The following is a 16,387-nucleotide window of genomic DNA, read 5'->3' as shown; positions in this document are numbered from 1 at the left end:
GTTGCAGGCCATTTGCAGCGGCCAAAACTTCGTTCCATCGAGGCAGCACATCGCGCCTCCAAGTCTCCCGGAGAGGAGCTTTCCTTGTCTCCATGCTCACAATTTCCGACCGAGTGAACCAACTCGCTTTGTCGTCGTGAAAAAGGCATCGCTCACTCGTCCTACGCAATGCCTGGCGCTGGCTCGACCCCATTAGCCCTGCACTATCCCCACGCCATTGCTCGCGGCGAGAGGAAAATGATCGGGATCGGTTGTAACGACTGTTTGTGAAGCCAACAAAAAACGCCATAAGCTTAGACACAAATCTTCCTCCTCCCCCAAATCCAGCAACGTCGTATCTTTTCCATACTAATCACAAGTTTGTACCCACCCTGATCCCGCAACTCGTACACAAAAAAATCAGGCGGTCCTCCAATGGACCTGATTTTACGCCCAAAGCACGCGCGACACCAATTCAGAACTCATTCCGGTTTTCGCCTCGTTCACAAGACGTTAGGATATCTCAGGCCAAAATGTGGACGCGTTTCGGACTGCTCTGCTTCCTCGTGGGGGCGCCGCTCATCTCGGCCAACCGCGCCGCGCACCTCACCATGATGGTCTCCAAGGACGAGTCAGCCACGGCGACGTCCGGCTCCTCGGCCACCGTCGGAACAGTCTCAGCCGCGGACACCTCGTCGTCCTCTGCAGGCACTGTCGGTACGACAACGACGACCACCTCGTCATCTTCTAGCAGCAGTGGCTGGCACATGACGGCCGTGACCTCCGTGCAGGCCCGTGTGCAGGGTGACGCGCCTGTCTGGAACGAAGACGCGCAGCTGTGGCTGTCCAAGTACGGTGACACGACGGAACTCGCCTACATGAACAACCTGGACACGGTCAACACGGCGTCCGTGGAAGGCGCGCTCATGTACGTGCAGGCGGAAGGTATCAACGTGAACGAGCAGTCGGTCAAGTGCGAGCGCAAGAACAGCATGCAGTACGTGGTTTTCTACGAGCTGACGATTGTGCAGCCCACGTACGGCATCAAGTACTACGAGAGCCACACTCCCCCTGAGTACGGCGAGTTCGTGGCGATGGACGGTGCCAAGTGCACGGATGAGGGTAGTGACTTGTCCGAGGACTGCAAGGTCTACTATGGCCTCAACAACACCATGGACATTGGACTTGTGGTGGGCAGCAACCTGCAGACGTCGGACCCGCGTGCCCCGTACCCTGGCAACTACTGGTTCTCGTTCCCCAACTCGTGCGCGCAGGAGTTGCGTGAAGACAAGACGGATGAGTGTCGTGCAGAGTACCCTGGAGGTCTGTGTGCCATGGGTGTGACTCCTGACGGCGACAACTGCACGTTCAGCTACAAGATCCTGGGATACCTGAACATTGACGACCTGGTGGGAATCACTGAACTGGGCTACAGCAACTACACCGAGTTCTGTGAAGATGGCGGTGTCGAGTTCAAGGCTACTAACACTGGCAGCGGCTTCGAAGTGGAGGAGAGTCTCGACTTCTGGAAGAACCCTGGTGACGAGGACGCCAACTCGAACCGTACGGAGATAATGGTGACCATGTACAACAAGCTTGCTAGCAACGGTACGAGCGCCAACATGTCGCCGCTCCCGACGGTTGAGAAGTTGACTTCAGCCAACCCCAAGTGTTACGAGAACAGCGACGCCTGCGCGAGCGCGCAGAACGGCTGCAACCGCACCCTGTACTCCCAGATCTGTGCTGTGTGCGAGTCTGCGGCGGATGGCTGCGAGGCCGCTCCTTCGTCGTTCTCGTTCCCGACGCTGACGCTGCCTTCGAACAGCTCGTCGGACGGCACGTCGGACTCCACAACTGCGGGCTCGTCGAGCAGCCCCGTGACCGCTTCGCTGGCCTCGGCTCTCGTGGGTCTGGCTGCCGTCGTTGCCAGCAGCCTGCTGTAAACGTGATGACGCTGTCTGTCCTGTACGACATTTGTGTTGGTGGTGCTTTCATCGCTGTCGAGGCGAAGAACGTGCGTCATCGTAGACCAGCACGTCTGTGGACTCCTCGTCTTCCACGTCGAGGTCGGGCGCCATTGTAGGTTTTTGGCGTCGAATTCCCAAGTAAACTTGATTGGACCCACTGACGTCGCCTGGATCGGTGGTCGCGACCACTTATATTAACTCGTTTCAATTAGTGCCTTCTCCCTTTGTTCACAACATTTGACTGCTATGGGGGCAACTTGGTCGCATGAGACGCCGACTCCATCCAAATCGGTGCGCCGAGAGAGATTGGCAGGGACGATCAAAACGTTGGTATAGTGTATTGCATCTACGTTTACTTTCCCCAATGAAACGTGAGGTTTTGGACAAGGTCGAAACCAGCATTGTGCAAGACTACGGAGACACCCCGCACGCTTGGTGATCGCCAGGCTGACAGGTTGCGTGTTCTGGCTGAGCGTAGCGTAATGGCCGCGAAGTTAATGCTGCATGTAGTGTCCCTGGGCCGCCAGCATCTGGCAAAATTAACCGCTGGCTTCACTTGATGCGTGCCCGCGCTCCAGCATGCTTTGGCATCCAAAACTCGAGTGGCAGAATATTCGTCACCCAGATAGGATGCTGAGAACTAGCAATCCGCCAGCCAGCAATGCTTACAACTGCAACAGCAAGCACCCGACGGCAACACAAACAACACAAACAACACGCAGGACCTGTTCGGCATAGAGAAATCGCGCGAAACTTCAAGTGCGCGACTTTGGATGTCGAGCCGCGTGTTACTTCGCCTCGTACAATTCCCAACGGCGCGCGTTTGTATTGCATGGAGCAAAGGCACGGAGCTCTCCGCACTATCCGAAGACACCGCAGCGCAAGGATCAACGACGTCCCGCCTCAAACCGGCGACCACTTCGAACGGCGCAACGACATCAAGCAAACGGCAAACCAGACGCCGAACAGAGAAATGGCTTCTCCGCTAAATCGTCGACTAAAACGTGGTATCCGCGGGAAAATCCTCTCGCTGTCATCATCCCGACACATTTCACTGCTTTCCACTAAAGCACCCCAAGTAACAACCAAGCCCCTATTAGCAACCTGGAATTACCGTAAATCAGATGGCCTCACCGAACCCACACAAATTCCGCGCAGCAAATCGCGACCTCAGACCAGTCTCGCCATTCTCCATTCCGCCTTGTCCGACAGACATCGCTCGGTCTACTAACTAACCTCAAGATGTGGACTCGCTTCGGCCTCGTGTGTCTCTTGCTCGGCGCGCCGCTCATCTCGGCCGACCGCGCCGCGCACTACAAGATGATGGTCTCCACGGAGGCCGCCGCGTCCTCCGGGTCGTCCGCCACGTCTGGTACCATCTCGGCGGCGTCGGCTGCGACCTCGTCGACTTCTGGCAGCGGTGGCTGGCACATGAAGGCCGTGACCTCCGTGCAGGCCCGTGTGCAGGGTGACGCTCCCGTGTGGAATGACGAGGCCCAGTTGTGGCTGTCCAAGTACGGTGACACGACGGAACTCGCCTACATGAACAACCTGGACACGGTCAACACGGCGTCCGTGGAAGGCGCGCTCATGTACGTGCAGGCGGAAGGTATCAACGTGAACGAGCAGTCGGTCAAGTGCGAGCGCAAGAACAGCATGCAGTACGTGGTTTTCTACGAGCTGACGATTGTGCAGCCCACGTACGGCATCAAGTACTACGAGAGCCACACTCCCCCTGAGTACGGCGAGTTCGTGGCGATGGACGGTGCCAAGTGCACGGACGAGGGCAACGACCTCTCTGTAGACTGCAAGGTCTACTACGGCCTGGACGGCGAGATGGACATTGGCCCCATGGTGGGCAGCAATCTGCAGACGTCAGACCCGCGGGCCCCGTACCCTGGCAACTACTGGTTCTCGTTCCCCAACTCGTGCGCGCAGGAGTTGCGTGAAGACAAGACGGATGAGTGTCGTGCAGAGTACCCTGGAGGTCTGTGTGCCATGGGTGTGACTCCTGACGGCGACAACTGCACGTTCAGCTACAAGATCCTGGGATACCTGAACATTGACGACCTGGTGGGAATTACCGAGATGGGCTACAGCAACTACACCGAGTTCTGTGAAGATGGCGGTGTCGAGTTCAAGGCTACTAACACTGGCAGCGGCTTCGAAGTGGAGGAGAGTCTCGACTTCTGGAAGAAACCTGGTGACGAGAAGGCTAACTCAAAGCGCGCCGAGAAGATGGTTACCATGTATAACGATCTGGCCAGCAACGGCACCAGCGCCAACATGTCGCCGCTCCCGTCGGTGGAGACGCTGACGGCGGCCAACCCCAAGTGTTACGAGAACAGCCCCAAGTGCGCCAGCTCCGCGAACGGCTGCAGCCGCACGCTGTACTCGCAAATCTGCTCAGTGTGCTCTTCGTCGGGCTGCGATGCGGCTACTTCGTCGTTCTCGTTCCCTGACCTGACGCTTCCCGCCAACTCGTCGTCGTCCTCCTCGTCGGACAGCTCCACGGACAGCTCCACGGATGCCAGCACCTCTACCAGCGACGCCGGTGGTGACTCGAGTAACGAAGGCGCCCAAGCTCTTTCCGACGACAGCAGCAGTGGTAGCAGCAGTGCCGTGACGGTGACGACGGCGTCGGCTGTTGTGGCTCTGGTGACGCTTGTCGCTAGCAGCCTTCTGTAAGCGTGGCTCTGTATGATGTTCAGCGCCGTAGGGTGGAGCAGTGCTCATAGTAATGCGTCGAGTAGTAGTTCACCTAATACACTACTGGTACGAATAGCATGCGCCTTGCAGTGTAAAATACCTGTAATATCGTGAGAGTTTGGTAATAGTAATGTTTTCGGTTACGTAGTAGTACTATAACAATACAGTATTAACTTTAGCGTTAAATGCTGAATAGTACAGTAGTACAACTGCTGCGTGCAGTACACTACTACCGTCTAGTTGATACTACATTTGTAGTAGTAGGCGAAAACAGTATCCGACGACTATGCTCTACTGTAGTACTTCAAGTATATTGTACCGGTAGTACAGACCAAGCAAATTGTTTTTTGAACGACTGTGTGTTTTAGAGAGGTCTACGTTGCTGTCGGCCGCTACCTCTCAGTAAACGCGATTGGTTTAGTCTTTGCTGTCGCAGTCGGTCTTGGGGAGCACCATTCTAGTCAACGAGCAAGGAAGTTCTTTGGCCATCGTTGCAATATTTTGAAGACGTTCGAGTGGTCTGATAAGGTTGGACATGTCGAAAAACATTCCGAAGCTTGGAGATTCTGATAACTCTTCTGATAGAACGGCGGCTAGCGGATCTTCATTTCCAGGAGCCGAATATTCGACGCTCGCGTCTGCAGAAGATGAATGTTCAGTGCTCGAGTCGTATCGAGAAGACGAATCTAAGGCGTCTGGAACACACCGACTGTAAGTGGAGGTCTTGGCCTCACACGAACTACCGACTTCACAGTCCGTGGTCCAGTCAGCACCGCCGCATTGCCCCCATCTGGCAGCAACCTTCCAAACACAGAGGCCATGGTAGTCGCTGTCATCGACACACACAAGATCCTCTGAGCACGCGTTGCTGTTGTTGAGATCGCACTGTTGCCACAAAGCTGCTTGGTCAATGCCATCGACGATCGATTCGCACGAAGCCCAACCTTCGTTTTGTCGTTCACACGTCGTCCCATCCGCGCAGCTCACGTTCCAGCCCAATCCTCCACACTGACCAGCCAAATTGGCAACTTCGGTGTAGCAGAGACCGTAGTATTCGATGTCCGGCACACATACCATTCCCTTATTGCAAGCGACTTCCGTGCCATTTTCTGAGCGACACTGCTCCCAGAGCCCTGGAGCTGCAGTTGAGACGCCCACTCTGATACTCACGAGCATAGCCCAAGCAGCTCTCATCGTCCCAAGCAAGTTCTCCGTCCGAGTTTTTCGGTAAATGTGTCTTGGCGAAGCAATGAAGCATTCGTCTGTATTTTTGGTGGGGAACGAGGCGAGAACTCAGCTGCTTGATCGCATGCATGTCCAAAACAAAAGGTCATCCCTGTGAATCAACCCATTCCAAACCTAACTATCGCTCTGATGCAGTCAAGAGGGAACAATGAAGCGAACTCAATTGCTTTCAAACACTCGATTGCTTGATCCGTACATGATCTCCGCCGATGTTGACGATCACATCTTCTCTCGTCCCTGCATCAGCTTTACGAACCCTCTACATTGGAGAAGTTCCGAGATAAATGAAAACTACAATTGCTAGCACGCAGGCTAATTCTCGTGCCCAGGGCCTTGCACCCGTCATCTCGGGACGCACTGGCTGTAGGCGTCGCCCTTTGCAGGCACGTGTTTCCATCCGTGCACGCTCCGCTCCAATTCGTTCCGCCGCACTTCCCCACACACCGGCCACCTTTTTGACGCACTGTCCGTACCAGTCATTGTACACAGCGCACTGCAGGTCATCCGCACACCCGACCTGCTTGTCGTTCCACTTGCATTGGCTCCACTCCCCAACGACACCTCCGTCGTTGCTAGGGATGCATTGGCTGTACGCGTCGTCAACCTTACTGCAGACGCTGCCAGCCACGCAGTCCGACGACCATCCGTAGCCGCCGCATTGTCCCCAGACATCGACCTGCTTCTTCACGCAGAAGCCGAACCACGCGTTGTCGCTGATAACGCACTTGAGGGTATCCTCGCACTCGGCAGTATAGTCCTGCCAACTGCATTGGGCCCACTCGCCGACCTTCTTGTTGGCGTCCGGATTGGGGACACACTGGCTGTACCAGTCGTCCTTCTTCTCGCACTTGTTGCCGGCTTTGCAGGGTAACGTCTACCCGCTGCCACCGCATTGTCCCCACGTGTCGGCCTCGTTCTTGATGCACTGGCCGTACCAGTCGTTGGACACGACACACTCGAGTCCGTATTCGCAGTCGAAAAGCTTGTCGATCCACTTGCACTGCCCCCACTCGCTCACCGGCGCTGGAGTCGCTTCCTTCGCGGCGTCGTTTGTCTTAACACGGAGGTGAACGTGCGAGTCGCCTTCAACGCTTATAGCGACGAACACCGAGGCGACGGCGGAAGCAACGACAATCTTCATGGCGCTGGCTGGCTTGCGTTGGAGAGAGGAGGAGAGCTGCCGTGTTCAGGGCGGAATTGAAAGTGAGACCGAAAGCCTGCAGCGCAGCGCAGCGAACCAGCCACGCGCGGCGTTAATCTATCGTAAGGGGGTTCATGGAGGATTTTTGCGCCCAGGTTGACCTTGTGCGCTTCAACTCGATCCAGGTGCCCCGTTCTAACAGTAAAAAACAGTCGATTAATCACCGGATTAATGATCCCATTTCAACATGGGTGTGCGCCTCATCAACATGGGTACATCACCGACATGAGTTCGCGATCTTGGAAAAGGAAGCAAGTAGGTCATTCCTCGGCAAGAGTGCATTGATACCATTCATAAAAAAGAGATTGCGGGGTTGATACACACTACAGGAGCCCGTCATCTTACGCGTCCATGGCCTTGGACACGGCCTCAGGCAGACACTGGCTGAAGAACGTGTCGGACTCTCGGCACACAGCACCCTTGGGGCACGAGGCCTTCCAGAGGCCACGGATCTCCTGGCCCGCGCACTGGTCGAACACGGCGGCCTCCTTCTTCATGCAGCTGCCGGACCACTCGCTGTCCTCGACGCACTGCAGTCCGTTGGCGCAGCTCTTGCTGCCGTCCTCGAACTTGCAGCGGCCGTAGAGAGCCACCTTGTTCTCGTCGTCCGCACCCTTGTGGTGGCGCGACGGCATCTTGATCTTCTCGCGGTCCGTCTTCTTCTGGCACTTGGAGTACGACGACGACACGAGCACGCACTTGAGGTTGGCGCCGCCGCTGCAGGGCACGGCCCAGGGCCCCGCCACGCCCTTGCCGCCGCACTGGTCGTTGAGTCCGGGCGTCTTCTTCATGCACCAGCCAAAGTGCTTCTCCTTGAGCTGGCAGAAGAGTCCCGTGTCACACTTGACGGCCTTGTCCTCCCACTCGCACTGTTGGTTCACGCTAGCCTTCTCGCTCAGGATATGCACGCGTAGGTGCAGGCTCGCGTCGGCGGCGGGCAGCGCCAAGCCCAGCAGGGCGGCGACGAAGAGCGAGAGCTTCATGGAGAACTGGAGTGACGAACTCGAGAGCAAATTCCGAAATGGATGGTACAGCAGGCAGCGGTCACTCTGTGATTGACTAGCTCAGCTGCGTATGAGTCAAGGATCTTGACTGCTTTAAAAATAAGGGAGGAGATATCACATAGCCTTGAATAGTTTATCGTTTTGAAGATGAATTTTGTGTACGAACAGGGCTGTGTGTTGCGATAGACCTGTAAAACTGGATACGTATCAGATGAGCAGCGCAACTATGATTTATTTTCTAACCAGTTTAGAAATGGATACGTTTCTATGAACTTCAACGTGGTGTGCAGTACACAACAAATTGTCTGTTACTCCACGCACTTGCCCTCAACATGATTGTTCCGGAGCGGAGCGAAGCCGATGCTGGACAGCAGACTGAAGCCAGGTCGGCGCTGTCATTGTGCCCATTGTCGGGACGCTGGAGCCGCTCTGAACCTTTCGAAAGCGCTGGAGGTCGCCGCCAGGAAGTTAGTGCAGCGGTGGCCGAGCAAGAAGTTTCCTGGATCACGTTATTAGCACGGTGAATCTTTTCCCGTTGTGTCGCACTCGTTCTGTCGTGAGCAACAATATCGTAATAGGCGAGCTAAGCTCGAAGCTTATTCTGCTAGACACGCCAAGCGGGGCCTGGCGCAGATGAGAATTTGTGGTCGACGTTACGGGCCCGTTCCGCTTCAGTGAAATATGTGGGCTCTTCTCGCTAAGCAAGGTGCTGTGAACAATCTAGGCTGCTGGACAGGCAAGCGCGCTGGCGACAGAAACGGCGGGTGGCCAGAGGTGTGGAGTTGCGCGTTGTAAATCCTCTCTTGACTTTCGTGTCCGGTACTCTGAAGATCACTTTCACATTTGCAGACTTGAAGCAATCATGGCACCGCAGGGAATTCAGGCACTCGGAGGCTTCAGCGAGGGCGATCAAATCCCCGAAAATTTGTCGATTCTCACGTACACGGAGGAGGACGAGGAAGTTCATGGCTTTTTCGACGACGACTGGGACGAGCAAGCCGTATCGCGCACACGGAGCTCAAGTGTCGAGTCCATTTGGAGTTCGTGCAGCACGCCTTCGTCGCTCAGCGTTCTGGGCGTCTGCACTACCCCAACCACACAAGCCAAGAAGGTCTCCCCCCGTCGGGTCGATACTCCGCTACGCAAGTCCGCCGTGGAGCCTCCATCCGAGTGCTCACTGCCAAGAGTAGCATCCGTGCCTCCTCTGTATCGGCCCAGCCAGCTTGGCATCGATCTCTTCAGCAGCGTTGAAAGCCAGCTTGGGGCTGAGGCTGCCCACTAGCCTGGAGAGAGAATTTAATGGCGGGATATCCACGTCGACAAAGCAGGTTACTGAGCTGAGGCGACCATGCCCCGCCTTCCTGCCGCTTGAGTGTAGTGCTGATGATATATTGATGAGGAGATACATGTACCAAGGGAAGTAAACGTGTAAAATACGAGTGTGCAACTTGAAGTTACTAAGAATGATGGTCTCAACGTTTTCTCGCCACTATCAAACTCTTGCGCATGAGTTACCAAGATGAGGGAGCTTATCGTAACGATACAAACCTGCAGACTCTGCAGGTTGGTGCAGTGCAGTGCATTATCGTCGGCTGTAACACGCTGCTATTCCCTTCGAGGCGTGAGGATTATTAACTTCACTATCATACGCCCAACATGACCACGCCGCGATGTTTATCTCCAACCAGCTGCAGCTTGCCATGGAAACAGCCTTTCCAGAAGAGGACATCGATCCCCGTTTTGATAGAAAGTGGGCGGAATAGACAAGCAGAACTGACGCGTCCACATTCCTCCATTCCGATTTCGCCACCATGTCGAAGAAGACCAGCGCATGCAGCCCAGCAGCAAACCCCTCCTCCACTCCATCGAGTGCAGCATCCCCCGATGCCCAAGCAGGAAGCGACTCCACTGCCAACGCGGCGAAAGGAGTCGCAGCCGGAGCAGCAGCTGGAGCCGGCCTCTGGGGACTAGCGATGCCTGTCGTCAATATGATTGGATTCTCGGCGTCCGGCATCGTCAGCGGCTCCGCTGCTGCGTCGATGATGTCGACGGCTGCAGCCGCTAGCGGTGGCGGCGTCGTCAGTGGCAGTGCTGTTGCCGTCATGCAGAGCATTGGCGCTGTTGGGTTGGCGACGCCCATTGGCCTGGGACTTGTCGCCGGCGGAGCGGCCATCGGTGGCGCTGCACTCCTCGCCAAGTCCAAACTGTCCGCGTTCACGGACACGGACGTCGACGACGACGACGACGACGACGATGACGATGACGATGACGATGACGCTCAAGCGGAAAGCGAGAAGGGTCTCTGGGTCCTCGTCGAGCTGACCCCGGAGTCCGGGAAGACCAAGGTCCGCACCTTCGACGACGACTACAGGGCGCGCAATGCCTTCTTGAACTCATCGGCTACCAGCAAGGCCCTGTTCGACCCCGAGCGCAAGATGGTGCTGGAGCTTGGGTGGAAGGAGTCCGACAAGGATACGGATTAACTGTGCGTGCATGCTGCTATGTCGCCATATTGCGGTCAAGCTCTCGGTGCTGGTGCAGCATAAACAATCGGGACTGACCAACGGCAATGACGGAGTGATGCCGCTGGCCAGTGAACGCTCTGAATATCACTCGGCTCGAGGCGAGCGAGCAGTGGGTGCTGGCACGAGCCCACAATTGCATGAAGACCAGACCTGAACGACAACACAAGAGCTGTAGGAGAGAAGCTAGCTCAGGTCTTTTGTTTGCTTTTATTTTCCTCATTAATCAACTTACCTTCAAAACACTACTGCAGAGGGCGGGCCACTCAGCTGATGCATGATAGTTTCCCGGCAGCCTCCTGCAAAATACTGTGCTGTGCTTCACTTGCAACTGCAGAGACTCATGCCCTTGAGAGTCTTGTTTGGGTTCATTCTCTGCGGCCACCGCTGCAGGACGTCAGCAATGCTAACTTAGATACCGCACCATCCTCTCAAGCGAGACCGACGCTTCTGCTGGAAGACTGCCCTGTTGGCAACTCGGGGGAGGCTGTTAATTAAGTTGGCGGTATCTCGAGCCGACATCTTCGAGTACCTTAGCCTTCAAATTGCCAAGGTCTCACTCGCGAATTTCCTGCGCCCTGGACAGCAGCTCCCCATCGAAGAAACAAGTCGCGCTTCGTCAAGAGAGGTCATGTGGAATCAAGAGAATGACGAGCCCAAAAAGCCCAACGAGCTCAACGAGCCCAACGAGCTCAACGAGCCCAACGAGCCCAACGAGCCCAACGAGCCCAAAAAGCCCAACAAGCCCAACGAGCTCAACGAGCCCAGCAAATCCAACAACGCTGATGAAGAAAAGCCCGCCGTTAACATAGCGAAGGGAGCTGCAGTTGGCGCTGCGGCAGGAGGGGCTGCTTATGGACTGGCTGCTGCTGCTGGACTTACGGCAACGGCAACTGCAGCCGCCACGATGTCTGCTGCTCCTGTCGCTGCTGGGGCCGCAGCAGGCTTGGGCTTGTGGGCGGCTGCCGGATCCGCTGTTAGCGCCATTGGCTTCACCGCAAGTGGAATAGCTGGTGGCTCTGCTGCTGCGTCAATGATGTCCGCATCGGCTATCGCGAGCGGTGGGGGCGTTGTGAGCGGAAGTGCTGTAGCGATTCTTCAAAGTGTCGGTATTCTTGGATTGGCGAACCCAGTTGGGCTTGGAATCGTCGGCACTACAGCTGCAATCGGCCTGGGCATCAGCTACGTGACCGCACCCGTGGCTGTCGCTGCTACGAGCGGCTCAGCGATAGCCTCTGTAGCGGTCGGTGCATGCACAGTCGTTGGGGCCGCGGTTCCTGCTGCAAAAGCGTTTCTGCACAAGCGCAACGACGCCGCAGTCAAGAAAAACTGCTGGATCCTTGTCGAGGTGGTGAAGGATTCTGACGAGTTCCGCTGCCAGGCTTTCGAGAGCGAGGAGGATGGCCGCACGGCTTACCTCAATTCAGCTGTCGCCCGCGCGCTGTTTGATCCTGATGCTAGCCTGGTGCTGGTACACTGCTACCAGGGACAGATGCGTGACGCAGTTGCGGCATAACGTGACGAGTAGTTACTGCTAATGCGGAGGCTGGCTCCTCTTACGAAAGTGTAGGGCACAAATGACGAGCAGATCCAGTCAAGAGGACGGAATTCTAGTGCTTTCTTCTTTCTTCTGAATTCCGTGTCAATGTGCGTTAGAGTCGATTGTTGTTGTGAAGACCATATTCACCTCCGCATACTCTTCAAAGTTGCCTACCCACCACCCGGGACATGGATGCCAGCTTTTGCTCAGGATAGTCGGTCTCCTGAAAGACGCTAGTGCTGTTCTCGTAGCCAATCAAAAATAAGGTATTATTAACGCAAAATTCAGAGTACTTTTTCATTCAAAATTGGCGAGTCGACAACGTCTGGAACTCGACAGGTGCGTTGCAAGTGGGGGCGCAGTAGCAGATCTGCAGAGTATGGGGCTCTTGCCGTCGTGTCGTCAAGGACAAGAGTCCTCGTAGCTGTTGCCATTGAGACCAGCGGCATCCCCAGTTTTCGTCGTCTCCTGGTTCACGGTGGGCGGTAGGTCTGTGCGTGAACGTCCGTCGCCAGGATTTGTCACCCCAGCGATTGCTGTTAATCCACCCACACCCACCGCAGTAACAAGCGCCAGCGGAGCAGCTACAAACGGCCCAGAGAGCGGAGCTACTCCTGTGACGGACAACCAAGGACCAGAGCCCGACCGTAGACGCGATTGCCCCGACCCCAGGCGCTTCAATCGCTCCAATTTCTACCGCAGCTGAACCACCCACTGCCGTCAACAGGGCCACCAATAGCCACCGGGGCTGCAACGGTTGGCATAAGTCCGGCAACACACGATAATTTGTGCTGTCGGTGTTTCGATGGACAGCAGCAACCTCTACAACAGTGTCTTTGTTTCCTGTTACTGTTGGCTGGGTTGGCCTTCTCTAATGGTGGGGGGAGCACCGTGGTGTCTCTACAACGATTTCGGTGCTGTAGGATTGACTGCATCAATCGGGATGAGAATGTGGAGCCACAGTTAGTTTGGCTATCAACTGGGTCTGTGGCAGGGTTGCTCCCATCGAAGCTTGGCCGCGAGGTGACGTTCCTCAAGGACTGCGTCGGCGCCGAGGTTGAGGCTGCGTGGGCCGACCCCGCGGAGGGCAGGGTGATTTTGCTCGAGAACCTGCGGAGGAGTAGAGCAAGGGCAAGAACGCAGAGGACGACAAGGTCAAGGCCTCGGCCGAGGCCTTCCGCGCCAGGCTCAGAAAGATCGGTGACGTGGACGACGCGTTCGGCACGGCCCACCGCGCGCACAGCTCCATGGCGGGTGTGGGCCTCCCCATCAAGTCCGTCGACTTCCTGCTGGACAAAGAGCTCGTGTCCTTCGCCAAGGCGCTGGACGCCCCGCAGCGAACATTCGTGTCCATCCGGGGTGGAGTCTAGGTCGTTGACAAGGTCCTGCTCATCATGGATATGCTTGACAAGTTGGACGAGGTGGCTATCGGGCCTACAAGAAGGTGGTCAACATGCTGCAGATCGCCTACTCGCTGTACGCCGAGAGCGCCCAAGATCGGGCGGTAAAGGTCAAGGGTGTGACACTGCACTTCGTCCTCACCAACTAGTTCGCCCCGGACCCAGATCGCGCGAGGTGATGGTGAGACGCTCGTTGTCGAGACCTTTTCGGTGTTCGAAACAAGGGTCCGCGCAGCGAAATTCGACAGTCGCCACCCATGTCCCCAAGCGACGCCGCGCCCCTTCACCAGAAGATCGCGATGTGGAGGTACACAAGATACTCGCAGACGTCTCACAAAAGATTTGGACGAGGGCAGCCCGACAGCACGCATAGGGAAGCGATGCGACACATGCGGACGACTGCGTGGGCGGCGCTGGGCCTCATCCACGCCACCTACGCCGACGTGTCAGTGCCCTCGGCGCCGCTGAATGTAGCGCTAGACGTGCTGGGGCCCGACGCGCTCGCCGTCGCCTGGGAGCCGCCCGCGACTGACGGAGGCTCGCCCGTGTCTGCGTATCTGGTGGAGTGGGACCCGGACCCGGGCGTGCGCGAGGTGCAAGTGGTGCAGACAACGGCCAACACTGGGGCGAACGAGGTGCAAACTGTGCAGACGTACGCGGGCACTGTGCGGGAGAAACAGCGGGTGACCACGAGTGCAACTGCAGTGGCCGAAGTGCAGACGATCACAACGAGTGCAGCGCCTGGAGAGATGCTGGGCGGAGTCTTCACGGTGGAACTTGACACTACCGCGACAGGAGGCAGCGTACAGCGCTCGGGGGTCATCGGGTTCAATGCACCAGACAAGGGCGCTCGCTCCGGCGTGATGGAGATTTTGAATGCGATGCAGAATATAGGGATTACAGGTGTGCTGGATGTGACCAAGTCGCAGGCCGATGCACAGGGAGGGATCACGTGGACGATCACGTTCAGTACGGCAATGGGCAACGTGCCGCAGCTGAAGCTTTCGAGTAGTTTTCTTACAGGTAGCGGAGCCAACGTGGTGCTGAGCACAACAAAGCAGGGCAATGTGATCGACGGAGGAACGTTCACGCTGAGTTTCCTGGGAAGCACGACGAAAGACCTCGCGCCAGACATCAGTGACGCCGGAATGCAGAAGGCGCTCGAGGCGTTGGACTCGATTGAATCTGTGGATGTCACGCGAGTTGGCCCCGACGTACAACACGGATACTACTGGGATATTACGTTCACAGGGGACTCGAACTCTGGCAACTTACCGCTCATGACGGTGCCATCTAAGTCGCTGAAAGCTACAGGTGCGAATGTTGTCGTCACAGAGCAGACTGCAGGCAACCAGCTCAAGGGGTCGTTCAAATTGAGCTACAATTTAGCTCCAACGAATGATTTGATGTACAATTGTGACGCTGCGACGATGAAGAGCGAGTTAGAGAAGCTCGGAACCGCAACGGTAGGTACGGTTGATATTGTGCGGTCAGACAAAGCCGATCTACAGGGAGGCTACACTTGGACAATTTCGTTCCTTACGAAGAAGGGGCCACTTCTTCAGCTAGGCACAGTCGTCACGGATCTAGGAGAGACACGAACGGACAGTGCAGGGCCATCTGTGGGAGTGCGTGTGACCCGCACAAGGCCAGGAACAATTCAGGAAATACAGGACATCCAGGTCACCACAACGAACTCGAACGTGAAGCAGACGACGATGTTCCAGCTGCAGGTGGCGTTTGCAGGCCAGACAACCTCGACAGAACCGATTTATGCGAACCCCGTAAGTGGTGGGCCCTGCATGGCGACACAGGCCGAGGTTCAGCAAATTGCAGTGACTACGGTTGATACGACAGCAGCAGGGGGAGATAAGATTGTCTCCAAAGCGACGGCGATTCAATTGGTTTACACGAGTAACACAGAAGGCGGAGCCATTTCGAAGACGAAGCCCATTTACGTGGACAAAGATGGCGATGGAGACTGTACAAAGGGTGCTGCTTCCATTACTGCGGAGCTGAACGCTCTGAAAGGCATTGTTGGCCCTGTAGCGGTGACATCAAGCGCTACCGTCGCTACTCATGAGTGCACGTGGCTGGTGACGTTTGCCAATCAACCGGGTAATGTCGTTCAGCTTAAAGCAATCGCCTCTTCGGGTGGAACCACCCCGTCGACGTCGATCAACATTGGGGACGATACCATCACGCTTTCTACGGTCACGGAGGGTGCCATCGACATCATCAAGACCGAACTAGAACGTCTGGTGAACGTCGCACAGGTCACAGTGACAGCCACGGCTGGAGCAGCGCAAACTTGCACATGGCATGTCACCTTTGATGGCAATGCAGGCAACCTCCCGCTCATGAAAGTCTCCACGAACAGCGGAGGGTCGTACGGAGCCACAGCGACGGCGAGTGGAGACACGGTAACCATTGCTGATGTCACGGACGGCACATCTGTCGTACTGGGTGGCGTTTTTGCACTTGAATTCGAAGGCCAACGCACCGGCTACATGCCCTACGATGCAAGCGCCGCAGTGCTCGCGACGCAGCTTGAAACACTGTCTACAATCGGCAGTGTTGCGGTCACGAGGTCCAACGCAGATCCGAACAACGGCTACGCATGGACGGTCTCTTTCTTGAACAACCTTGGCAACCTCCAGCCGCTTCGCCCGGATGCACTCGCTCTCACGGGTACATCACCCAAAATCGACGTCGCGGAAGCAACGAAGGGCGTGATGCCACCTTTCAACAGCAAAGATCGAGCAAATGGTAAGGAATCGTACGCAACGAATGCATTCAAATGGTGCTGACTTCCAAGGT

General features: G+C 56.3%; 9 protein-coding genes across 9 annotated transcripts in view; 7 read left to right on the top strand and 2 right to left on the bottom strand.

The window, feature by feature from the left end:
- Nucleotides 1-512: 512 nt before the first annotated feature.
- Nucleotides 513-1,922, top strand: KRP23_9850 (uncharacterized protein; the record flags this gene model as incomplete). Its single annotated transcript, XM_067895457.1, has 1 exon — nt 513-1,922. The coding sequence occupies one exon, from the start codon at nt 513-515 to the stop codon at nt 1,920-1,922; it is 1,410 nt and encodes a 469-aa protein (XP_067741672.1).
- A 1,266-nt stretch (nt 1,923-3,188) lies between these two features.
- On the top strand, nt 3,189-4,634 carry KRP23_9849 (uncharacterized protein; the record flags this gene model as incomplete). The annotated part of the gene is made up of 1 exon (XM_067895456.1): nt 3,189-4,634. One exon carries the CDS (start codon nt 3,189-3,191, stop codon nt 4,632-4,634), a length of 1,446 nt encoding a protein of 481 aa, XP_067741671.1.
- A 1,525-nt stretch (nt 4,635-6,159) lies between these two features.
- On the bottom strand, nt 6,160-7,041 carry KRP23_9848 (uncharacterized protein; the record flags this gene model as incomplete). The annotated part of the gene is made up of 2 exons (XM_067895455.1): nt 6,160-6,721; nt 6,779-7,041. 2 exons carry the CDS (start codon nt 7,039-7,041, stop codon nt 6,160-6,162), a joined length of 825 nt encoding a protein of 274 aa, XP_067741670.1.
- A 401-nt stretch (nt 7,042-7,442) lies between these two features.
- Nucleotides 7,443-8,084, bottom strand: KRP23_9847 (uncharacterized protein; the record flags this gene model as incomplete). The annotated part of the gene is made up of 1 exon (XM_067895454.1): nt 7,443-8,084. The coding sequence occupies one exon, from the start codon at nt 8,082-8,084 to the stop codon at nt 7,443-7,445; it is 642 nt and encodes a 213-aa protein (XP_067741669.1).
- An 883-nt stretch (nt 8,085-8,967) lies between these two features.
- KRP23_9846 (uncharacterized protein) lies at nt 8,968-9,387 on the top strand (the record flags this gene model as incomplete). The annotated part of the gene is made up of 1 exon (XM_067895453.1): nt 8,968-9,387. One exon carries the CDS (start codon nt 8,968-8,970, stop codon nt 9,385-9,387), a length of 420 nt encoding a protein of 139 aa, XP_067741668.1.
- Nucleotides 9,388-9,916: 529 nt separating this feature from the next.
- KRP23_9845 (Interferon alpha-inducible protein 6) lies at nt 9,917-10,588 on the top strand (the record flags this gene model as incomplete). The annotated part of the gene is made up of 1 exon (XM_067895452.1): nt 9,917-10,588. The coding sequence occupies one exon, from the start codon at nt 9,917-9,919 to the stop codon at nt 10,586-10,588; it is 672 nt and encodes a 223-aa protein (XP_067741667.1).
- A 670-nt stretch (nt 10,589-11,258) lies between these two features.
- On the top strand, nt 11,259-12,143 carry KRP23_9844 (Interferon alpha-inducible protein 27-like protein 2A; the record flags this gene model as incomplete). Its single annotated transcript, XM_067895450.1, has 1 exon — nt 11,259-12,143. One exon carries the CDS (start codon nt 11,259-11,261, stop codon nt 12,141-12,143), a length of 885 nt encoding a protein of 294 aa, XP_067741666.1.
- Nucleotides 12,144-13,041: 898 nt separating this feature from the next.
- On the top strand, nt 13,042-13,537 carry KRP23_9843 (Phosphoglycerate kinase; the record flags this gene model as incomplete). The annotated part of the gene is made up of 3 exons (XM_067895449.1): nt 13,042-13,081; nt 13,162-13,223; nt 13,292-13,537. The coding sequence occupies 3 exons, from the start codon at nt 13,042-13,044 to the stop codon at nt 13,535-13,537; spliced, it is 348 nt and encodes a 115-aa protein (XP_067741665.1).
- A 410-nt stretch (nt 13,538-13,947) lies between these two features.
- KRP23_9842 (Anti-sigma-I factor RsgI3) overlaps nt 13,948-16,387 on the top strand; it is a gene marked incomplete at both ends in the record, with an annotated part of 31,841 nt that continues 29,401 nt past the window's right edge. The window contains one exon of the mRNA XM_067895448.1: nt 13,948-16,336. Within this exon, the coding sequence (XP_067741664.1) occupies nt 13,948-16,336 (2,389 nt within the window). The remainder of the gene's footprint in view (nt 16,337-16,387) is intronic.

The sequence above is a fragment of the Phytophthora ramorum genome, assembly GCF_020800215.1.
Source record: "Phytophthora ramorum isolate Pr-102 chromosome Unknown Phyram_PR-102_s0009, whole genome shotgun sequence".
NCBI classification, from domain to species: Eukaryota; Oomycota; class Peronosporomycetes; order Peronosporales; family Peronosporaceae; genus Phytophthora; species Phytophthora ramorum.
The sequence above is the reverse complement of the archived record's forward strand: the minus strand, read 5'-3'. Positions and strand labels throughout refer to the sequence as shown.